This window comes from Rana temporaria, chromosome 1 (assembly GCF_905171775.1).
Source record: "Rana temporaria chromosome 1, aRanTem1.1, whole genome shotgun sequence".
NCBI classification, from domain to species: Eukaryota; Metazoa; Chordata; class Amphibia; order Anura; family Ranidae; genus Rana; species Rana temporaria.
This window is the reverse complement of record NC_053489.1, coordinates 363,920,907-363,946,415: the sequence shown is the minus strand read 5'-3', so window position 1 is coordinate 363,946,415 and position 25,509 is coordinate 363,920,907. Positions and strand designations below refer to the sequence as shown.

At 42.6% G+C, this 25,509-nt stretch overlaps 1 protein-coding gene across 3 annotated transcripts in view; it reads right to left on the bottom strand.

Moving 5' to 3' along the window:
• Positions 1 to 25,509, bottom strand: part of LOC120910299 (mitotic spindle positioning) — a 197,625-nt gene that overhangs the window by 6,341 nt on the left and 165,775 nt on the right. For all 3 annotated transcript variants that reach the window (XM_040322091.1, XM_040322090.1, XM_040322097.1), the window contains one exon: positions 15,427 to 15,465. In XM_040322091.1, coding sequence (XP_040178025.1) covers positions 15,427 to 15,465 — 39 coding nt within the window. The remainder of the gene's footprint in view (positions 1 to 15,426; positions 15,466 to 25,509) is intronic.

The following is a 25,509-nucleotide window of genomic DNA, read 5'->3' as shown; positions in this document are numbered from 1 at the left end:
TGTTCAGGCTCGTCCTGTTATTGGGCCAGGACAGCCCCCAGACCCTGTAAGCTTCACCCGTATATAAACTCAAAAAGGGTTACAGTAATCTACATAAGCCAGTAGAGGTGCCAATGTCAGTTTTGGTTTGAGAGCTTCAGAGGCTTGCTGCTGGTGTTCTTGTCACTGGGACTGGATTTAGAGAGAGAGAGCCCCCCTTTCTTTTTGGAAGAATGGCCGCTCAGTAACTGGGTGAGAGGGGCGGGATTTGCTTAAACTTAGGGAGTGTCTGGGCTGGACTCACCCCTTCCTTCTCTGAGCTGGCCGCTCAGCTGCCAGCTATTTGCCAGCTCCTATCTCTTCACAGTGACTCACCTGTTGATGATCCTTACTCATCAGTCCTGCCTACTTAAGCCTTCCAACTCAGTTGCTCTCTGCCTTTGCCTTGGTCAACATCACAGAGACAATCTCCTGCGTTCCTGTTGAAGACTTGCTTGGCTGACGTTCCTTCTGGCTCCAGATTATGATTGCTGTTCTACTACCTTTATCTCTGGCTCTCTGACATTTGGCTTGGCTGACTATCCGATCCGGTTCCTGAACTCTGGCCATGTTTTGAGTACGCTTACTCTGTTTATCTTTTATTATTATTATTATTATTATTATTATTAATAAACAACATGTGATTTAACTGTACTTCTGTCTCAGTCTGATTCATGGTTTCTGACAGGGAGGAAGAGCGCATCTCAGTGATAGTATTTGGGGCGTGCCAATCCTGTACCGCCCTGAATTTTGGCGGGGGTCTGGAAAGATCCCCCACCTTCTACAATGTGCTCTGAGTACTGGATTTTCTGACCCATTAAGCAGGGCATGAACTTTAATCCATACTGGATTAAACAGGTATTGGATATAATCCTCAAAGGTTTTGGAGAAATTTTTGATATCATCCAGGTAGACTAAGACAGTCTCAAAATTGAAATCTCCCAAACATCTCTTCATCAAGTGCTGGAACATACCGGGGGCATTGCTGAATCCGAAAGGCATGCGACTAAATTTTAATAGTCCCAGGGGCATGAGAAAGGCAGTCTTTTCATGATCTTGGCCCCTTACTGGGACTTGCCAGTAGCCACTTGCCAGGACAAGGGTACAGAAAAATACTTGGCTTGACCCAGTGCCATGAGCGACTCCTCCACCCTGGGCAATCGGTAGGCATACCGGTGGGTACAGGCATATAGCTTGCGGTAAACCACACATAATTGAAGAATTCCATCCTTTTTTCATAACAGGACAACAGGGGTGGCCAATGCACTATGGCACTCCCGAATTATCCCACTCTACAGCATGTTGCGGATGAAGCCCTTGACCTCCAGGTACAAGGCTGGAGGAAAATGAAGGAAGCACTTATGGGTGGAGCGTCCCCTGCATGAACCAGGTCGATAGCCTCTGTGCAGCCATACTCCTTAGGGCTGGTAGCAAGGACCAGTAGGTGCTTCTCCAGTAGTTGATGAAGTAGCTCCTGTTGGGAAATATTTTCCCTGGAAAGGAATAGCTATCTGTTCCAGCTGTGATTTGTATTGAGGCTTGTTAAAGGAGCTCATGACCGCCTGTAATGGGGCACAGACCACTTCCACCCCTGGCTGGGTCTCTGAGATAGAGTGGCGGCACACTGCATAAAGGTCTGCTATGGTGGTATGGTTAGGGAACAGGATCGGGTTGGTCCCTAGATTGATAAGCTGAACCAACACCTTTTCTATGTCAGCCTTGGATAAGGTGTGGATGACCAGCCACTCCCCCTGTGTTACTAGGTCTTGGCAGATCTCCACCATTAACATGGCCCTTTACAGTTTCTTGTGAGCCCCGATGGGCAGAGACCAAACTACTTTTTTGAGGGGTTCTAAGAGAAACTTTTGCTTGGGGGAGGGTGTGCTCCCTCCTGCTCAGGTTGCTTTCTTGATGCTTTTTGGCAAACCTCATAGGCCCAGATAGAAATAAGCCAGACAGCTAGCACACCACAGCCCCCCGTGCCTGAATGCTTAAACCTGGCCATACATCGGAGCAAGCGCGACTCTTTCAAGACATTCATCCTCAGGACAATAGGTACTGCTGAGGTCACTGGGCTCACTGAGTCACCACAATCCCTACTTGCTCTACTACCTGGTTGTGTATTTGTATCTTCACCCAGGTAACACCTTCCACCAGGATAGGCAGGTTGTTGGCCACCTTGAGGGACAGCTAAGAGGGGTCCAGCTGGTCCTGTGTCCCGAGCTGCTGGGCCTAGAACTTGACAGTGACCTCAGATCCCATGTCGATCAGGCAAGGGACCTCTTGCCTATTGACAAGGGCTTTCACCACTGGGCTTGGTGCGACTATAGTCTCTGATCTGATGGGACCTTGTGCTGATGGTCCTGGGGGACATCCCTCTACCCCAGGGGCCACTAGTTAAATGGCAGCCTCCGGGTGCTCTTGGATGTAGCCTGACCACAGTACCTAGCTACATGTCCAAAGTGGCCATACCGCCATCACTTCCAGTGTCAATCCGGATCTCTTCGCAATGGATTCTCTGCCCTTAGAGGGGTGTGCTGAATCCTATTTGAATGTGGACATATCTTTCTTCAGGGAAGCCATGTGCTGGGTGAGCTCCCCTATCTGTCAGGCTGACAGGGGCGATGGAGCCAAGGCCTCCTCTTTTAGGTGTGGCCAGCTCTGCGATCAGCAGATACTTGATTGAGGCATGCAGCAATCTCGAGACTCCCCTTCCGCTCAGACAGGAAGATATTGGACCTGTTAAACTTAGGTGCCAGGGCCAAGGCTGCTCCTAACTGTGCCATGCTGCGAAAAGAGTCATATCCTGCAGACTGCCCCCACGTGTGGGTAGGTGCAGTATGATACGGTGGGCAGAAAGTACATGAAGTGCAGGTAACACAAGTCCATAAACAGGCCTGGTGGGAATAGCAAACCAACCAGTAGCACTCAAAAGTTGCAACCTAGGAGGTTCTGTGCAGCACAATCCCCCACCATTAGGATCTTTGGCAAATGCCTTTGACTCTGCATGCCAAGCACACTACAATCAAGTGTGCAGGCTGCACAGAGTTTCCACAAGCCCCTAGCCCATTACACAATAGACATCAGAGAAAAGAAGAATGGAGAGCCACAATTCAGCCATATCTTGGTGTCACTGGGTGCAGCCTGATTGCTTGATTATATTTTGTTCATGCTATACAGAGGTAAGAATGAGAGGGAAGCCAAGAGTGGACAACACTGGCACTGGGTAAATAAATGGCTGTTTTCAACCAGAGATTTCTGCAGTTACCACAGTCACAAAGATTGTCGCCAGAACTGTCCAAAAATAACAGACTGGGTGGCACTCTTGTAATTTATTGGTACTTTCATCATGCCTCTGGAATCATTATGATTTTTCTGCTGATGGAATAAATAGTGTATTTGTCATTATACTTGTATGGTCAGGCTGCAATAACAGTTTTTCCTGACCTTCTCATGACAGCACACACATGGGCTTGGCTCTGCCCCCACGCTCCCATAGGACCAATTGAATTCCCACCCAACTGGCCTTGTTCTGTTTTTGTCCTTGCTATATTGGACTGAATACAATGAACAAGATGAACAAACCCCTTATTTGTGCCGAAGGAAAATACATTGCCCTCAGGTTGCCTGATGCGTGGTGAGTTTTCTAAGTGACCATCGGACACTGTGACAAAAAAAGGAGGCTGGTCGGTGGGTGTGTTCTACCAGATCTTATGCCACGTCCAGTATAAGTTACAAAAAAAGGAATTTCCCCTGAGTGGACTTTAGAAGCATAGATCTAGAAAAATTGTATGACACACTGAGGCGTAAGTAATAGAAAATAACAAAATTAAAAACAGAGATTGGAATGTATACAGATCTGAAAATACAACTTAATTGGTCAAGCATGCGAGCCAGTTTCTTCTGTCACCCGACGCGTTTCAAAATACACAATTTTTTTCTTCAGGGGTGTAAAAACATAATATGTAAAATTGATAATTAAGTTAGATGTCATACAAGGTATTTTTACAGAGTAATTGCAAGGTATATTTAGAATATTGGTTGTAGGTCACTTACATGCTTCACTAGTTGTTAACAGAGAATCATTCCAATTGTCATCTTTGTGATTAAAACCAATATACAGAGAACTAGGTGTGTGTCTCAGTGGGGATGGCAAGTGCAGTTCATTCTATATTGCAGGTTACTCAAAAGACCTGTAGGGACGAAATTGCCCAGTATGCCAAGAAGGTGCGTGTGTAAGCACTGGGGTTCAGGGGCGAACATTTAGGCCTACAAATCAAGAAATATATGTATATAGGTATAGTCACGAATGTTTCCTGCCTATTGTAACCAATGCAGCAAAGTGGGATTCAATTTAATAATAATGAAATTGAAATACAAATAATAGTAAAATGAAAATTATAATAATTCTAGAAGAGATAATGAGGCTAGTATACAATATATATATAGATTTTGTATTATTACTGAAATTGCATACATTTCATAACTTGTATTTGAAAACTTTAGGTCGTGCAGTTGACTATCATGTTATGCTGGAGCATAGTACATTCCGTAAATGGTTTATTTGGATCAAAACTAAAAATAGAGATAGATATGAATAGTAGTCATTATATAGGCGTGTTGAGCAATCAATGGCAGTGAGCATGCACAAGTAGGTATTTAAAATAGTAAACTGGAAGTGTTTATAAATATAAGTCCTAAATTGCCACAATTATCTGCATTGAAGAGATAAAGATTAGATAGTTCGCTTGAAGTAAAGGTGCTATAGTATGGTGAAAGACATACCTTGAGTTTTCAGATATGAGGAGAGCAGCCGACCTGACATCCAGCTTGGGTAAGGTGGATGCCAGGACTGCGCTTGTTTGTAGGTTATATAAAACCAACACAGCTGACAGTCGTCAGCCGTGTTGATTATGTAACAGAGGCCGTGTTGTCCCCTGTAATAGAACCCCCAGGGCTGCGCGCGCATCCACCCACCCCCAACCGCGCATGCATGTGACATCGGCACGGCGGAATAGGGGGAGGCGCACGGTCGTCCACCGACACTCATAGCTTCTCTAACCAACTGCGCATGCGCAGTGGAGGAGCAAGATGGAGGAGGCAAGGTATGGAAGCCCGTGCGCTCCAAATAAGTCCGCCCAGGAAAGAAAAACCTGGGCGGCTTTGCGTGTTGGGTGCCATAGCAACACCCCCACTCGGCAACAGTAAAATAGTATATTTAATAGAATGGAAGAGCGGCAAGGTCTGTAATAGAGACCTGTTTGTATCTGGGCACCCTAGAGGATGTAACATGTAATACAGAGAGCAGAGCAATAATGTATGACCGCGGGAGCCATTCCCACTGGGTCACTGAAACACAAAAAAGGTGAAAGAGAGAAAAAAGAAAAGCAAGAGAGAGAAAGGAAAATAGAAGAATATTGATTAAATTAACAAATAGGAAATATATTCTAACAAATATCGTACAGTACAACAATATTTAGTGTCAGAGCTAATCACCATATTCATAGTGTTATTAAGCATGATATTACTTAATTTCTATCAAAGAATGTCATTGATCAAATCACATGGTTGAAAACAGGTAACATATTGGGTATTCACTAAGGAGGCCCTGTGGCAGCATAGATTTTAATAAGGAGATGGATAAAGGTATAGTGCGTTAAACAGGTAATTTCAGAAGGAGAGCAATATTGTCGTTATTTTGTTATACTGGTGGAGTTATTTTTCCATACCCCCTGAAGTGAAACCCTCCAAGAAGGGTCTAAAACAGATTGCCTCATTGAGGCCTGGGGGGTATGTGGCTTTAAGGAGATTAATCCACCTTAGTTCCATTTGGAGGAGGATTTTGTTCCAATCACCCCTGAAACTAGGGTGAATGAATGAATGAATGAATGAATGAATGAATGAATGAAAAACTTATATAGCGCGGCACATGCGAACTGAATCGCCTCTGGGCGCTTGTTGTTTGTGTCTCATGCCTTTCAGAAAAGCAGGGTTTTGATCTGCCTTCTGAAAGACAGGTGGTCTTGCTCCAACCGAATGCTGGTTGGTAAAGCATTCCAAAGCCTGGGGCCCTGGAAAGCAAACCTTCTTTCTCCTTTGGACTTGCATTTGGTTTTAGGAACCTTGACCAGATTTTGGTCGGTGGATCGCAGCATGCGATTGCAATTGTGCGGTTTGATCTTGTCGCATAGATATCTAGGAGCCTTCCCTTGGATGCACTTATGTGTCAGGCAGAGTGCTTTGAATGCAATTCTGTCTTTCACTGGCAGCCAGTGAAGGGATCTCAGTGAAGGTGAGATTGATTCCCAAGATTTTTTCCCAGTCACCAGTCTAGCGGCCGTATTCTGTACGACTTGAAGACGAGCGATTTGGTACTTGGGTAGCCCGAGGTAAAGGGCATTTGCATAGTCCAGTCTGGAATTCACGATAGTTCCCACCACGACTGCTACGTCTTCTTTGGGGATAAATGGAATTAGTCTGCGTAGAAGGCGCATCAAATGGTGCGCCCCGCTGACTACTGACCCTATTTGTGCGTCCATTGTCATGAAGGTGTCAAACGTGACTCCCAGACTTTTGACTTTGGAGCTAGGGGCGATGATTTGTCCCAGGATGGGAGATGGTGTCCAGTTTGTTGTCGGTGGTTTCTTCCGACTGGCATCGAAGATAAAGAGGTAGATTTGATCAAGGATTAAGAACCCTGGGAAATTTGCCCTCATGTGCTGTTGAAGTGTGGCGACCAAGCGGGAGTTATGGATCTGAGACGCGCATACTTGCAATATGCCTGTACGCCCGTCTGGTCTTGTCCACATAGAAACATCTGCAGTCACAGAACAGGAGGTAAATAACCCCTTTCATCCTGCAATTTTGCGAAGTGTTTAGCTCGAAAAGGTTGACCATTTTGGAGAATGGGGTTTTTGGTTGTCAACATGAGTTTGCAGTATTTGCAAGCGCCACGTATAAAAAGGTACCTTTGTGTTTGCAAGGGTCTTTCCGAAATTCCCTTTTGAATTCACTAGTCACGAGCCGGTCTTTAATAGAAGGTGCTTGCCTGAAGGTAATGAAAGGGTGTGGGGGGATATGAATTGGCCTAGAAGAGGGTCCATAGACAGCATATGCCAATACTTGGATATCATAGTTTTTATTTTTTCCTGTTGATTGGTAAATTTGGTGATTATTCTCAAACAATTACCGTCTTTGTTTGTACTTTTTGAATGTAGCAGTTGGTGTCTTATTTTGATAGATGCCCTTTTATATGCTCTTTTTAATAAACAGTGTGAATAGCCTCTTTGCAACAGTCTGTCTCGCAATTTATTTGCTTCAATCTTCTATGACATTTCATCGGAACAGTTGCGCCTTACTCTTAAATATTGTCCATAAGGTATGGATTTGATAAGATCTTTGGGGTGAAAGCTAGAGGCATGCAGTATCGTGTTCCCTGCTGTCGGTTTTTTAAAAAGACTGATGCAAAGATTGTGGTCATCCCCTCTGTATATTTCAATATCCAGAAATGAGACATGGTTTCATATGTCATAGTGAAACCTAGATTGAAATAATTTTTATTAAGTCTTGCAAGGAATTGATCCAATAGACCTGGTGGGCTATTCCAGACGACGAAAATATCATCGATATATCGGTACCACGCTGCAATGTTGTCCGTATATATCTATATCTCGTCGTCTGTGAAGAGCATTTGCTCCCACTCCCCCAGATACAGGTTGTCGTACGATGGGGCACAACATATCCCCATCGCCACCCCCTGTATCTGGAAGTAGTGGGACCCGTAAAATGTGAAGAGAAATGTTTGAGAACAAAATCAAGAAGGGAAACAATAAATTTGTTGTATGCCATATCAGATGTGGCTGTTTTAGAAAGTGTGTGTTTAATTGCTGCTGTTCTTTTGTCGTGAGGGATGGAACTATAAAGAGCTTCTACCTCAATCGTAGTACAGAATGCTCAGGGATATACAGATCATCGATAATTTTTAACATGTGAATGGTGTCTTTTACATATGAAGGTAAAGCAACTACATGGGATTTTAGGGTTTCGTCAACAAGTTTACTAGCATTGTCGCTAATGGATCCCCGGCCAGAGATTATGGGCCTGCCTGGGGGATTGGAAGCATCTTTGTGGACTTTAGGTAACGTATAGAACGTTGGTACCTTGGGAAAATAAATTTCAATGAATTCCCATGTGGCTTTAGTTATAGTCCAATTAGCATATGTTGAGTCGACCAAGGTATAAAATTCCCTGTTATATTTTTCCACAATATCACTGGTTATTCGTCTATACCAATTGTGATTGTTCAATATTTTATAATACATGAGAGTATATTTCTCGTTATCTAATATAACGATGTTCCCCCTTTATCTGCTGATTGTAATTGTATGGTTATCTGATAAATGTTTAAAAGCTACAGCTTCCTGTGGACTGAATTTTTCATAGTTGTAATTTTAAGTTGTTCTAATTCCTGATTAATTAGATTTAAAAATGCCATGGCATTGGAATTTGTACTGAGGGAGGGTTTTTTCTTGAGGGTTGATTGGTTGACCCTTCCTGATGTAGATTGTGTTTCTATAAGTTCCAGGATTTGTGGTAAATCAATACGATCAATTAAATCCCTTGTGTCGTTTTCTTCCAGAACAGATATCAATTGTGCAATTGCTTGCTTTTCTTGTGGAGTTTTGTCTGATTGTTGTTTTTGAAATACACTTTTAAGGAGCAACTTGCGAACAAATAAATGTAGATCTTTAAAGCTCTCAAACTTGTCCATATTGTTGTTAGGACAAAAGTTTAGACCCTTTTGTAGGATTGATATTTCATCTGGAGTCAATACATGTGAGGACAAATTGATTATGTTTAATTGATTATTAGTTGCTCATTTCGATCAGTGTATGTTCCCTTCATCTGTGAGGTAGTATTTTACTGTGTGGGTATTTCATTTGTTTGTGTAGTCTGTAAAGTGGAAATCTGTTCCTTGTTTATCGTCGTGCAAATGGGTGGTAGTTGTCCCGATGATTTGTTTGTACCTGTTGCCGTTTTCTTAGGTGTATCAGGACTGTTTTTTTTTGCTTTGTGATCTACAATGGGGTCCCCATAATGTTGGCGTTTAATACTGGGGGCATTCCTGTGTTGGGCGGTATTTTGTGTATAATTGTGTGGTATATTTGAAAAAGATTTGTATCAAAGGCATTTCTATCTTTTTGAATTTTTTGCCCCTTTTTGACCAAGATTTCAAGGTGTCTTTTTAGTTTTTGTTCTTTGTTGGGTATAAACTTATGTTCTTTAAATGTGTTTAGTTTCCCACATAGGTTAATAATGTCTGTATCTAGTATTCCCGAAATGTTTGTGTATTCACTGAAGATCCATTAGACTTGCAGAGCAGGGATGCAATACTTGTTTCCAGTTACTTTTGAATGTAGGGTCCATATCTTCCAAAAACAACAAGGGAAGAGGCGCCTCTGGGTGTAGTAGTTTAAAACAATTTTAATAGTAAACATAGGTAATGGTCGCTCACATTTTTGAAGTGACAAATAGGCATGTAGAAAATAATCCCGAGTAGGGGAGGGGTGTCATCCGGCCGTCACTGTCATCCAGGGTCTGCTGGAGCGCTGTGTGGGGAGGTTTCACTTTCACCGCTGATGGAGATAGCCGGCTGCGATGGAGGATCCTCAAACCGAGGCTTGGAGCGCAGGTGGACAGCAGTCAAGGGATGATGGCGTCACCGGGTATGCAACGCTTTTCTGAGTGGACAGGCAGCGAATGACGTGGCTGCCGCACTCCTTTTTCAAGCATATTGGAGGAGGGACAGGGAGCTAGTTTTGAAGAGGCCGAATGGGGAGGAGATAGGGCGGAGCAAAACGAAGACTTAATGCGATGGATAGTGCAAGGAGGGGGGGGTGGCGGGGAGAGGCTCAGAAAGGAGATGCAGTGATAGGATAGAGGAGAGAGAAGAAGGAGGGGATACAAAGAAAAGAGAAAGGATACGATGGTACGAGAAAGACTGACTGAAAAATATTTAGGACGGCGTGGGGCCGGTATATAGTGCCTATTTGTCACTTCAAAAATGTGAGTGACCATTACCTATGTTTACTATTAAAATTGTTTTAACCACTTCCATACAGGGCTGTTACACACATCCATACCAGGCCTTCTGGCACTTCTCTCCTACAAGTACAAATCATAATTTTTTTGCTAGAAAATTACGCAGAACCCCCAAACATTATATATGTTTTTTTAGCAGACACCCTAGGGAATAAAACGACGGTCATTGAAACGTTTTATCTTGCACGATATTTGCGCAATAATTTTTCAAACACCTTTTTTTTGGAAATAAATTGTTTCATGAATTAAAAAAATAACAAAACAGTAAAGTTAGCCCAATTTTTTTGTAAAATATGGAAGATGATGTTACACCGAGTAAATAGATACCTAACATGTCACGCTTTAAAATTGCGCACACTCATGGAATGGCGCCAAACTTCGGTACTTAAAAATCTCCATAGGCAACGCTTTGAAATTTTTTGCAGGTTACCAGTTTAGATTTACAGAGGAGATCTAGTGCTAGAATTGTTGCTGGCACTCTAACACACGCGGGGATACCTCACATATATGGTTTAAACGGCGTTTACATATGTCGGCGGGACTTGCGTGTGCGTTTGCTTCTGCGCGAGAGCTACTGGGGACAGGGGCGTTAAAAAAAATATTTTTTATTTCTTTCTTTTTTTTTACATATTTATTTATTCTTTTACACTTTTTTTTATTTTATTTTTTATTATCACTTTTATTCCTATTACAAGGAATGTAAACATCCCTTGTAATAGGAATGTGTTTGACAGGTACTCTTTATGGAGAGATGCGGGGTCAATAAGACCGCACATCTCTCCTCCAGGCTGGAAAGCATGAAATCGGTGAAAAAAAATTCACCGATCTCATGATTACTGTTGCTTAGCAGCCGCAATTGCGGCTTTGTTTACTTACGGGGACCCGGCCGTGACGTCATCACATCGCGCCCGGGTCCTCCGACGGTCATAGAGATGACTGGTGACCATCTGGTCACCAGTCATCTCTATGCTTCCTGCCAGCGCCGGACGATTCGTTCTCCGGGCCCCCGATGGCACGGGAGAGCCCGGAGAAGCACCGGATGGCGGCGGGAGGGGGGGGGGATGTCCCCTCCCGCCGCCTGTAAGAACGATCTAGCGGCGGAATAGCCGCTATGATCATTCTTACGTTGTGCAGAATCGCCGGCAGAAGAGAAGGATATCTGAATGATGCCTCTAGCTGCAGGCATCATTCAGATATCCCCCCACAAAGCCCAGGACGTCATATGACGTCCACCCGGATCGTTAGAGGTCCTTTGTGGACGTCATTTTACAATGGGCTGGTATGGATGTGGTTAAACTACTACACCCAGAGGCGCCTCTTCCCTTGTTATTTTCCTATAGAATTGGAACATGGTTTCTGTTCCCCTCTGATGGCAGCCCTGAGAGTGTGTACCCTCATCAAAAACCTACAGACTCTAATTACCCACCTTTGTCAGCCAATGTAAACTATTACCCACCGACTTTGCCCCTTTTCTCATATGGTGCTGACTTGATACCTGAGGCATTGTTTATTTGCGCATTTTTTACTTGTATTGTTCCATATCTTCCAACATGGGGAAGATTTGTACCCTCAATCCCAGGGGGTTGATCTTTTCTCCCATATAGTATCTTAGACCCCTTTCACACTGAAGCATTTTTACAGCATTTTAGCGTTAAAAATAGCGCTATTAAAACGCTCATAAAACGCTCTCCATGCATCTCAATGAACCCTTTCACACTGAGTCCTGCAAGCAGCATCTTTGGAGCAGCTTTTGGGCACTGAAAAGACAGCTTCAAAAACGCCCCTCTCCATTGAAATGAATTGAAAGCGCTGTAAAAATGCCTTACCCTTTCACACTGAGGCGTTGCACTGGCGGGGCGTTGAGAAAAGTCCTGCAAGCAGAATCTTTGGAGCAGCTTTTGGGCGCTGAAAAAAACGCTCCAAAAACGCCCCTCTACATTGAAATGAATTGAAAGCGCTGTAAAAACGCCTTACCCTTTCACACTGAGGCACTGCAAAAATGCCCTAAAACGTCAGGGTCTTAGCGGTGCTTTACCAGCACATTGGGATTGCAGATGAGGCTTTGCTTGAATAACGCTCGAATAACACTTGAATAACACTCGAATAACGCTCGAAAAACGCCCCAGTGTGAAAGGGGCCTAAAGGTTTTGATATGCCAAAATAATGATGATTTTTTTCCCAAAATTTTGCAAAGTTTGAAAAAAAAGTGTTGAAATTGCCGCGTACACACGATCATTTTTCGGCATGTAAAAAACAACGTTTTTCAGCATCTAGAAAAAAACATCGTTTTTTTCAACTTCATCATTAAAACGACGTTGCCCACACACGATCGTTTTTAAAAAATGCTCTAGCAAAGCACGGTGACGTACAACACGTATGACGGCACTATAAAGGGGAAGTTCCATGCGGATGACGCCACCCTTGGGGCTACTCTAGCTGATTTTGTGTTAGTAAAATACGATTTGCGCTTTTCAGTCTGTTACAGCGTGATGAATGTGCATCTCCATTCCAAATTCTAGTTTTACCAGAATGAGCGCTCCCGTCTCATAACTTGCTTCAGAGCTGTCTGTTCCCCGCCGCGTATAGACACTCCCGCTTGCTCGGGATTGGACGGGTGATTTGTCTATCAGAATGCAGATCACCCGTCCAATCCCGAGCAAGGGGGAGTGTCTATACGCGGCGCGGCGGGGAACAGACAGCTATTCAAATGAAAGCTGTAATGTTCCCCGCACGCTGATTAACTAGGCGGTGGGGGCGTTGCTGTATGCGGCAGCGGCGGCGGGGGGGGGGGGGGGGTAGTATAGGATCTGGCATCGGGGGCATTTGCGGGAGTACAAGTACTTCCGCAAATGCTCAGTATCGGTCCCGATACCGATACTGGTATCGGGACAACCCTAGTTTTAATCACAAAGATGACAATTGGAATGATTCTCTGTTAACAACTAATGAAGCATGTAAGTGACCTACAACCAATATTCTCAATATACCTTGCAATTACTCTGTAAAAATACCTTGTATGACATCTAACTTGATACAATTTTATATAATGTTGTAGATTTACAGCTCTGTCTTCTAATTACACACCTGAAGAAAAAATCATGTATTTTAAAACGCGTCGGATAACAGAAGACACTGGCTCGCATGCTTGACTAATTAAGTTGTATTTTCAGATCTGTATACATTCCAATCTCTGTTTTTTAATTTATAAATACATTTTCTAATACTTACGCCTCAATGTATCATACAATTTTTCTAGATCTATGCTTCTAAAGTCCACTTAGGGGAAATTCCTTTTTTTGTAATCGCTTTAGCCCTTATTGTTGTGTTTCCAGGTTTCAGATGACTGGATTGCTTAACCTTTATGTGCTGTTTTTGCAGATGTTAGATTAGCGGGTTTGTTAGCCCTTATGTGCTGTATTTACAGTATTCAGATTTTGTGGACTGTTCCCTGAGAAAAGCAAGGAAGCCAAGATCGCCTATATGTCCATTGTTTTCAAAGTGGGACCTACCTTTGGTCTTAGGATATCTATCTTTCATAAAAAAAAAGTTATGGAATATGACTCTTTCTTAAAAACTGAAGCTATCTGGCTCGCAATCACTTCTGGCAGAAGAGTTTAGGAAACTGAAAGCTTTGGGATGCAGAGAATAGTTGGTGATTTTTTTCCGACAGGGTCGTCCTGGTACATATGTTAAATTTTCTAATAAGCTATGATTGGATTGTATGTTCTGTATATTTTTTTGTAATGCAAAGGCTTTTTAGAATCTAACTTTATTTATGTATTTATATTAATAAATTCTTTATATTTTTCTAAAACTAGTCCATTACTGTGCCTACAAAGTCCAAAGCCCCTCATTTTTTATTTTTTAAATTTTCTAATAAGACAGTTTTCATTTAAACCAATAACTGATGTTACCTATGTTCAGGGACACAGAAATGCAAATGATGCATTAGCTGGACGTGGAGGAAATACTACAGACCTACATTAAAGCAACTTCTGAATTCTGACTCTCAGATCAAGAAAGTGTAGCAACCAGGGCTGGACTGGGACAAAAATTTGGCCCTGGACTTCATCCAGACCGGCCCACTTTAATTCAATAAAATGCTGCCCCCCACCCCCCCAAAAAAAATCAAGCCCACCAAAGGGTCCCTACATCCATTATTGTATATCATGAGAAGATGAGAGAGAGGGAGGGTTGGGGGAAGTGAGTGTAAGAAAAAGAGAGTGAGTGTAAAAGAGAGGGGTGAGTGTAGGACCCCTTTCACACTGAAGTGTTTTTTAGGCGCTTTTGGGCTAAAAATACCGCCTGTAAGGCGACTGAAAAATGCCTCCGCTGCAGTCCCAGTGTGAAAGCCTGAGTGCTTTCACACTGGGGCGCTGCCTGGGTGTTAAAAAAAGTCCTCCAAGAAGCATCTTTTGGGCGGTGGAGGAGCGGTGTACAACCGCTCCTGCCCATTGAAATTTATGGCCACCGCAGCTGAAGTGCCTGCAAAGCACTTCGGCAGCAGCGCTACATGGGCGCATTTAACCTTGAATTCAGCTGCTAGTGGTGGCACCTGCTAGACGCCGAATAGTGCTGCTAAAACTAGCAGTGTTTTACCGACAATGCCCGCCCCAGTGAGAAAGCAGCCTAAGAGTCAGGGAGTGAATGATACAGAAGAGGGAGCTGAGAGACAGGGGGGGGGGAGCTGAGAGACAGAGGGGGGGGAGATGAGAGACAGAGGTGGCTGAGAGACAGAGGAGGGGGCTAAAAGAGGGGGGGGGACTGAGAGACACGGGGACTGAGAGACAGAGGGGGGGACTAAGAGACAGAGGGGTCTAAGAGAGTCTCCATTTTAAAAAACGGCCCACTGAGCCATCGGCCCACCGGGAAACTCCCTGTAGTCCCTATGGCCAGTCCATCCCTGGTAGCAACTAGTTACAAGCTGGGTGAGACTAGCCCTAACCCATGTATTTGCTGCCATTAATATACAGTAAGTCAGGAAAAGGAAAATAAATATTTGATATGTTTTCTAAGAAATTGTGAAATTTGGATTCCAGTTTAACTGAAATGGGGGCAATGCAAAACTGGGAACCCTCCCGTGTTCCTGCAGGAGGGCACATAAGTGCTGTTTGTATTTGTTTTTCAACCTAGCATATCCTGTTAACAAGGAAGGAATGTAATGTTGTAGCTTTTTCTTCATAATTTTAACATGAATAATTCCAACATGAAATTACATCATTTCTGATTTTGCAAGTTTATATAATGATAGAGCAGCTGCACAGAAGAACACACACATAAACTTTTGGAAATATGAGAGATCATTACCTCTGTGTTGACAGCATCACTTGGTTCAATGCCAGCATACTAAGAGAGATAAATGAATAGCCTGTTAACTTTTGGGGTTATCATTTTATGTTAGGGAAGACACTACAAATAATTAGTGGGCCTCATAGTCAAACAACTTATTCATATATTAATATCAAGCACTTATTAATATCAAGCACAAGCAATTAAATAAGTGAAATCCCACTAAATTCCCACTTGAAGACATAGAAGCAGATCCACAGAGAGAGTACGCCGGCGTATCTACTGATACGCCGGCGTACTTTCAAATTTCCCGTGTCGTATCGTTGTTTTGAATCCTCAAAACAAGATACGACGGCATCTGGGTTAGATCCGACAGGCGTACGTCTTCGTACGCCTTCGGATCTAAGATGCAATTCTTCGGCGTCCACTGGGTGGCGTTCCTGTCGTTTTCCGCGTCGAGTATGCAAATTAGTTATTTCCGACGATCCACGAACGTACGAGCGGCCGTCGCAGTCTTTTACGTCGTCTCTAGTCGGCTTTTTCCGGCGTATCGTTAAAGCTGCTGTTTCGTGGCGTATAGTTAGACCTGCTATGTTAAAGGGTCACTAAAGGAATTTTTTTTTTTAGCTAAATAGCTTCCTTTACCTTACTGCAGTGCTTGTTTCATGTTCTCATTGCTCGTTTTTGCTTTGAAGTTGCTGTAATTCTGCTGTGATCTCCACACTTCCTGCTTGTCTGGCTCCTTATGAAAAAACTCATGGGAGCTTCTCACGGTGGTCTAAGCTGTGTGTCTAAAACTCCTCAGAACCAATCAGATTCATTTTAAAAACAAAACACTGCCCTGGATTTGTTTGTTTTTGTTCTGTGTGTCTCTTTACTTCACATAAACATTAAACCAGGTTAAAACCAAAAGTGAAACTACAGGCACATTATATGATATCATTTAATCTATTTTTAATCATTTTTAAAAGGAATCAGTTAACTTTTATGTCTCTATACCCTGTAAACCAGTGGTCTCAAAGTACCGGCCCGCGGGCCATTTGCGGCCCGCGGACCAGTTATAAATGGCCCGCAGGCAGGGTGGAAGTGGGGGGAGCAAAGAGTAAAAAAAAAAACATTTTTTTTTTTTTTTTTTTTTTTTTGTGAGCTGGTGCTATCTGGTGGTGAGCCGTTGGTATTACAAGTTATTACCACCAGATGTGAGCTGGCGCCATCTGGTGGTGGCCGTTGGTATTACAAGTTAAGCATTACAAGTTAAACAGCAATTCTAATGTAATTTTTCACTATTTTCACTGCCATCTTCTTCCCTCTAATTAGAACCCCCAAACATTATATATATATATTTTATCCTAACACCCTAGAGAATAAAATGGCGATCGTTGCAATACTTTCTGTTACGCCGTATTTGCGCAGCGGTCTTACAAGCGCACTTTTTTGGGAAAAAATTACACTTTTTTTTATTAAAAAATAAGACAACAGTAAAGTTATCCCCATTTTTTTTTATATTATGAAAGATAATGTTACGCCGAGTAAATTCATACCAAACATGTCACGCTTCAAAATTGCATCCACTTGTGGAATGCCGACAAACTTTTTTACCCTTTAAAATCTTCATAGGTGACGTTTAAAAAAATCTACAGGTTGCATGTTTTAAGTTACAGAGGAGGTCTAGTGCTAGAATTATTGCTCTCGCTCTACCAATCGCAGCGATACCTCACATGTGTGGTTTGAACACCGTTTACATATGCGGGCGCTGCTCGCGTATGTGTTCGCTTCTGCGCTCAAGCCCGTCGGGACGGGGTGCGTTTTCTGGCTCCTAACTTTTTTAGCTGGCTCCTAGATTCCAAGCAAATTTGTCAAACCCTGCCTTACACCAGTGCTGGTGGTAATAATGTGTTCGCTGACACCAGTACTGTTGTTTTTGAAGTTTGAAAGTTTGCATGCGGCCCCCCATGGCTTATGAAAACTTTTCTTGTGGCCCTCAGGTAATTTGAGTTTGAGACCCCTGCTGTAAACAGTCATTTCAGCAAAAAAAAATGTTTTCCTTTAGTGACCCTTTAAGTATGGCCGTCGTTCCCTGCGTTTAATTTGAATTTTTTTTCGTTTGCGTAAGTCGTCCGTGAATCGCGGGATGGACGTAATTTATGTCCAAGTCAAAACAATGACATCCTTGCGACGTCATTTAGCGCAATACACGGCGGGAAATTTAGGGACGGCGCATGCGCAGTTTGTTCGGCGCGGGGACGTACTTCATTCAAATGAAACACGCCCCCCTATTAGCCAATTTGAATTAGGCGCCGTTAGGCCGCAAGAGATACACTACGCCGCCGTAACTTACGGCGCAAAAGTAAGTTACAGCGGCGTAGCGTATCTCACATACGCTGAGCCCATCTAATTGTATGTGGATCTGCCCCCAGGTGTTTTCTGAAACTTTTTGTTTACATTTAAAAATCTGTATTTTTTGCTGGAAACCCCAAACATTATTTATTTTTTAAGCAGAGATCCTAAAGAATAAAATGGAGGGTTTTGCAATTTTTCATGTCACATGCCATTTGAGCAGCGGTTTTCCAAGCGCAACACATTTTTATTGCACACAAACACAATATAATACCCAATTTTTTCGTAAGATATAAAAAATACCTAACATGTCATGCTTTAAAGTTATGCCAAACTATGGTATTTAAAAATCTCCACAGGTGCTGCTTTAAAAGCCTTTACAGGTTAGCATTTTAGAGTTAAGCAGGAGGTCTGGTACTAGAATTATTGCTCTCCCTCTGACGTTTGTGTCAATACCTCACATGTGTGGAGCCGTTTATGTATGCTTACAGCACCTGCATATGCTTTCGCCTTTGCACTCAAACACGGTGGGATAGGGGTGCTTTAAATACTTTTGTTTTCGATTTTTCGATTTTTTTTTTTTACATTGTCTCTTTACATTTTTTTAAATTGTTTATTGTTCTCACAAGGAATGTAAATATCCCTTGTGATAACAATAAGCAGATGCTTTCCCAGGCCAAAAATGATTTTGTTTACATGCAGCAAAACTAGAAGTGGCAAAATACTCGTCACTTTCGGTTTCCTATACCACAGAGATAACAGAGGACATTCCAGTCTCTGAATGTATCTACTGTATGCTAAGCTGGCAAAACCACTGTCTTCAGTTCCGGGCTCCCCCCGGAAGGAGGGAAGGGCTAAGTGGTGTATTTAGTTACAGAGATTTTTTTTTTTTTGTTTATTTATAACATTTTTATAAAACTTACAATAAAGTAAGAGATAAGTAAGGCATTTTAACATATAAGGAGTATCACATGCACACAGGAATGGGAACTCTCAAATGCATGGCGTAGTCTGAGGCCCTGTACACACGAGGAGACATGTCCGATGAAAACGGTCCGCGGACCGTTTTCATCAGACATGTCTCCTGGGAGCTTTTGGTCTGATGTGTGTACACACCATCAGACCAAAATCCCCGCGGACAGAGAACGCGGTGACGTAGAAGACACCGACGTTCTCAAACACGGAAGTGCAATGCTTCCACGCATGCGTTGAATTAGATCGACGCATGCGCGGGATTTCGGTCCGCTGGTTAGACGTACTGACCAGCGGACATGTCAGATGGACAGGTTTCCAGCGGACAAGTTTCTAAGCATGCTAGAAACTTTTGTCCGCTGGAAACCTGTCCGCTAGGCCAGGAAACCTGTCCGATCGGCCGTACACACGACCGAACATGTCCAATGAAACTGGTCCGCGGACCAGTTTTATCGGACATGTTCGGTCGTGTGTACGGGGCCTAACACATCAACGTTGTATTTTTGTTTCAGTTATACATATGTACTACATCATACCATACTGTACACCCGAATGAGAACTTCAATAAGAAAAGTAAAAACTTTCTAAAGGGGAAAACTTTGGAGAAAGAATAAATACCTCCGTAGGGGAAAGGGGAGATAGTCACAATAATTACCGGACCATATCGTCAGAAGTGTACTGGACTCCTAATTAAGGCACTGAATGGATCAGTTCAGGAAAGAACTCCGATTCATCCCATGCCTTTCAGATCTTCTAGAATCTACGTAATAAAGCATCAATCAATGCAGTCAAATGTTCCATCCTTCGTATGTTTGTCACTGTGGCTAAAAATTGTGGAAAAGTAGGGGGGAGAAGTGGAAAACCAGCATCTAGGTATGACCCGCTTTGCAGCCAATAAAATAAAGGACACAAGTCTCCCTGAGGCTTTAGGAATACCTGGTAGAGGAAGACCCAATAGGTAATGTATAGGGTTGAGAGGTATGGGGGTGTTCAGTAGGTTTTGCAGAAAATCCTGGATCTGTCCCAAAAACAAACTAATACCTGGGCATTCCCAGAATATATGTACAGAGATTTTTTTTAACCATGTACCCCTAACTAATTCATTTGAGGGCAAGAATAAGTATATGGGGGAACATTTATTTTTAAACGGGCCTTCCAGAATCCAATAAGCCCCTCACCTGAAGCACCAAGCTGTTGGGGAAGAGACCCTTGTCTTTATCACTATGAGTACCCCTTTTCCCCCCTTGCGGCCTTGTAAATTTTTAGGGGAGACATAAGGGTCTGGTATAAATTAATAAATTCCCTGACCAGGTTTTTTTTTTATAAATTAACTTTCATTTAGCAGCAATTTAAAAAAAAAACATATTTTTTTACCTTTAAGCGTTCTTGTACTAGATTGTATACATCGATTTACAAGATTTGTACTGGGGGGTTGAGTGTTCAAATTAGGGTTTTGTTTTATTTATTATTTAGGAGGGAGTGGGTAAAGTGGAGGAGGGTATTTTGCACCCCTAAACTTTGCGGTACACACACCCCTGCACAATCTTTGTTTTGTACACATGATTCCTACTATGCATTTCACACTCCTGTCCCCAGCATTCTGTGCATTAAATACGCCTGTCCCAGTGTTAAGCTGGATACAAACTATACAACTTTTGTTGTTCGATTTCCTTCAGATTTACCCTAAACCAGTGGTCTCCAAACTGCGGCCCGGGGGCCAGATGCGGCCCTTTGCTAGCCTTTATCCGGCCCTTGGTTGGGGTACTATGCCTCCCACTGACACCAACAAGGAGGCACTATTTCTTTCACTGATAGCAATGATGGGATGTTATTCCTCACACTAATAGGGGCACTACTCCTCCTCCTGACCACGAACCTTGAGGCCCTCATTCATTCTCACTGACGCTGGGCCTGGGACATTTTCTGCCCATGCTGACCAAAATCCGGCCCTCCTAAAGTCTGAAGGACAATAAACTGGCCCTTTGTTTGAAAAGTTTGGAGACCCCTGCCCTAAACCATGTAGTACAAGGGTCTGCCTGATTGCATACAAATTAAAAGTGTTTAGGTTTGACCTCATATTATACGGTTTTGGTAAATCTAAAGGAAAAAAAAATCTAAAGAAAATTGTATAGTGTATATCCAGCTTTAGACTATCAGATTTAGATGGACTTGACTAACAAATTGAAGCTGAACCCCAGCTAATACTTTATAAGCAGTTATTGCAACTATTTTTTTGCCTTTTGGGATAAGGATTTTACATGAATGAATAAAAGCTGACCATTTTAAGCACCCCTGTCATTGGTAAACGGTTTATCTCAACCCTCCAACTGTCACTTTTGTTGGACAGCTTGGCTTGTTAAAGGAAGTTACTGGCAGGATCACCAGGTGAAATTAAAGGCAAAAAGCCGAAAAAAGAAAACGAATGCAGCCATCACATTTAAGATTTGGTGAGCAGTAATTTAATAAACATTTGTTTGAGTTAAAAAGAGAAGTATGGCTTTTTTAAAAAACAACAACATACTCACCTAGGTGGATGCAGCATCGACCCGATGCTGCATCTGTCCCCCACTGGTTTTGTAGTGAGAACTGAGCGCCGCTGATCGCTCAGTTCTCCCCCTCCCCTCTGAGCAAAGATCAGCGACTGTCAGTCAGCAGGTCTCTGCTCTTCTCTCCAACACTCACTGGAGCACTGGGCTGTGGAGGGGCTGGTGGATTGCTGAGAGGCTGAGCCAGGTTCTGGTCCAGGCATCTGGGTGTATCTCAACCATGTGGGCGGGATCTTTCCTAAACCTGGACCGGCTCTGTGACATCAGCCAACAGCGGGATTTAGTCAGCTGAGAATGGGTCACAGGAGTGCAGAACGAACTGCACTATTGTGATCTATAGGAGAAGTATAGCCAAAAAAGCTTGGCTATACTTCCCCTTTAATTCCAATTCCAGGGAATCAGCACAGAGAAAACTGAAGCCAGTGACATTAACTGCAAGTCCAATCATTTTAACAAATAACTTACTTGGGAAAGTTTATTCTATGGTCTGCAATGTGTTAAGCTAAAAAACGCTGAGGATTTATTACCATATCAAAGTGTATGCTGGGGCAAAATACCAAAAAAAACATTATGTATATGTTTATTTAACCACTTCCATACAGGGCATTTTCACCCCCTTCCTGCCCAGACCAATTTTTAGTTTTCAGCGCTGTTGCACTTTGAATGACAATTGCACGGTCGTGCGACGTGGCTCCCAAACAAAATTGACGCCCTTTTTTCCCCACAAATAGAGCTTTCTTTTGGTGGAATTTGATCACCTCTGCGGTTTTTATTTTTTGCGCTATAAACAAAAGAAGAGCGACAATTTTGAAAAAAACACTGGCCCGGATTCAGAAAGATGAGCGCATCTTTCTGCGGGCGTAACGTATCTCCGATACGTTACGCCGCTGTAACTTTGGTCACAAGTTCCATATGTAGAAAGAACTTGCACCCTTAGTTACGGCGGCGTAACGTATGTGTGGCGGCGTAAGCCCGCCTAATTCAAATGGGGATGTTGGGGACGTGTTTTATTTAAATTTGAGATGACCCCGCGTTTTTGACGTTTTTTTTTAACGGCACATGCGCCGTCCGTAAAATATCCCAGTGTGCATTGCTTCAAATTACGCCGCAAGGACGTATTGGATTCGACGTGAACGTAAATGGCGTACAGCCGTATTCGCGAACGACTTACGCAAACGAAGTAAAAAATTCAAAACTCGGCGCGGGAACGACGGCCATACTTAACATTAGCTACGCCTTATATAGCAGGAGTAACTATACGCCGAAAAAAGCCTAACGTAAATGACGTAAAAAAATGCGCCGGCGGGACGTACGTTTCTGAATTGGTGTATCTAGCACATTTGCATATTCTTCGCGTAACTATACGAAAGCGCCACCTAGCGGCCAGCATGAATATGCAGCCTAAGATACGACGGTGTAAGACACTTACACCAGTCGGATCTTAGGGAAATCTATGCGTAACTGATTCTCTGAATCAGGCGCATAGATACGACGGCCCACACTCAGAGATACGACGGCGTATCAGGAGATACGCCGTCGTATCTCCTATCTGAATCTACCCCACTATCTTTTACTTTTTGATTTAATAAATATCATAATTTTTTTCTTTTTACTTTTGTTTCCCCTCAGTTTAGACCTATACGTATTCTTCTACATATTTTTTATATTAAAAAAAAAAAAAAAAATCGCAATAAGCGTATTTGATTGGTTTGTGCAAAAGTTCTAGCGTTTACAAAATAGGGAATAGAATTATGGCATTTTTTTATTTTTATTAGTAATGGAGGTGATCTGCAATTTTTATTGTGATCGTGACATTGCGGCGGACATATCGGACACTTTTGACACATTTTTGGGACCATTCACATTTACACAGCGATTAGTGCTATAAAACTGCACTGATTACTGTGTAAATGTGACTGGCAGGGAAGGGGTTTACACTAGGGGGCGCTGAAGGGGTTAAATATGTTCCCTAAAGTGTGTTCTAACTGTAGGGGGAGGGGACTCACAAGGGGAGGAGATCCATGTGTGTTCCTCTGTACTGGGAACACACATCAGTCTCCTCACCGCTGACAGGACATGGATCTGTGTGTTTACACACACAGATTCATGGTCCTGTCGTGATTGCGGGCAATCGCGGCTGCCCGGCAGACATCGCGCCCGCCAGGCGCGCGCCCCCTAGCGGTCGGAAATGCAAGGACGTCATATGACGTCCACTCTGAAAGACGAAAGGTTCCCGCCGACGTCATTTTACTATGACTTGGTAGGGAAGTGGTTAAAGTTGGTCTTTTTTTCCTTTATATATTAACAAATGAAAACCCAGTGTTTATTAATAAATACTACCAAAAGCAAGCTCTATCTAAAAAAATATATAAAATTTATTTGAGTAGTGTGTTGCAAGACTGAGTAATTGTCAGCCAAATAATCACAGCACTGAAATGTGAAAAATTACATGGTAATGAAAGGGTATTGGAGGCTAGTACTGAAGTGCTTAATATGTGGGGGACAATGGAACCCATGTGATTGTCCCTAAACTATACACCTGCTAATATAATGTGGAAGACACTTAAAGTGATTAATAAAGCTTGATTTTTTTTCTTAAGAATAACAAATATATCCTCACCTGCTCTGTGTAATGGTTTTGCACAGAGTAGCCCAGATCCAACTCTTCTTGAGTCCCCTGCCGGTGCTCCTGGTTCCTTCCCCTGCTTCCCATGGGGGGCACTCGTACATGCTTGATCCCGAGCCAGGCTGTTTGCGTCTATCTACTATTTAATCACACAGCCTAGCTTGGCCCCACCCCCGCTCTCTGCTCACAGGTTTTTAATGACAGCAGCAGAAACCACTGGCTCCTGCTTCTCTCAGCCAAGCCTGCGAGAGCCGGAAGAGGGGAGAAGAGCTGCTGCCGATGCGCACAACGCTGGACCAAGATCAGCTTCTGGTAAATATTTAGGGGGGAGCCACTATTAAAAAAATGTTTTACATTAATGCGTTAGGGTAAAAAAAAAAACTAATACCGTTAAAGCCACTTTAAAGGATATGTTACCCCAGCATTTCATATTCCTGATCTGTGCCTGTTGTACCATGTACTTGTTTTAAAAAGTATCCTGTTCTTTTTGTGTTGTTTCCTTTGTGTGAAATTCCTGGCGTTCCTGCCAGTTCCCCTGCTTTCCTATTTCAAACTGACCACACTAGGCATATAACAACATCCATCTCAGAGTTGTCAGTTTTCTGGCTGCACTGGGAGCACAGCCTGCCTGGTCAGACTTGTAGTGATATGTACAGTAGTGCTCATAAGTTTACATGGCAGAATTTATGATTTTGTGGCCATTTTTTCAGAGAATATGAATGATAACACAAAACGTTTTCTTTCACTCATGGTTAGTGTTTGGCTGAAGCCATTTATTATCAATTAATTGCGTTTACTCTTTTAAAATCATAATCACAACAGAAACTACCCAAATGACCCTGTGATTTTGGCTTGATAACTTTCACACAAGTTGACACAAAGGGGTTTGAATGGCTATTAAAGGTAACCATCCTCACCTGTGATATGTTTGCTTGTAATGTTTGTGTGTATAAAAGGTCAATGAGTTTCTGGACTCCTGACAGACCCTTGCATCTTTCTTTTTTTTTAGATTTAAACCTCCATTTTTATTTAAATATAAATTAATAATGCATTGTACAATCGTAATAGTGCTTATTACTGTTATGATGCTATTATGGTGCGCAACTCAGTATATATACAATTCAAATAAATCCACTATGCATGCATCTGCATCCTGTTATGCGTCCCCTCTAACCTGTAAGTGCGGTCCTAGGCACTACTACCCATATAAGAGAAAGAAAGGGAAAAAGGGAAAAAAAAACAAAAGAAAAAAAAAAAAAAAAACTATAACAAATAAATAAATAATAGTAGAAATTAAAAAAAAAAAAAAAAAAAAAAAAAAGGGAGTTAAAAAAAAAAAAAAAAAAAAAAAAAAAAAATTCCATCTAAGCTCTCTCCGTTATCCCGCACTCCCACTCTCTCCACCTCCATCCTTTAAGTCCAGGAAGGATTTCCAGGAGGACCATATTCTTAAGTATCTTTCCTTTCGTTGTTGTGCTGTTTGTACTAGTTCTTCTAGTTTACTGATTTCTTTTACTTTGTTTATCCACATCTCTATTGTGGGTGGGGTTGGTGACTTCCAATTCTTTGTTATGCACGCTTTCGCCGCATCTAATAGATGACCTAGGCTTGTCTCCCTAT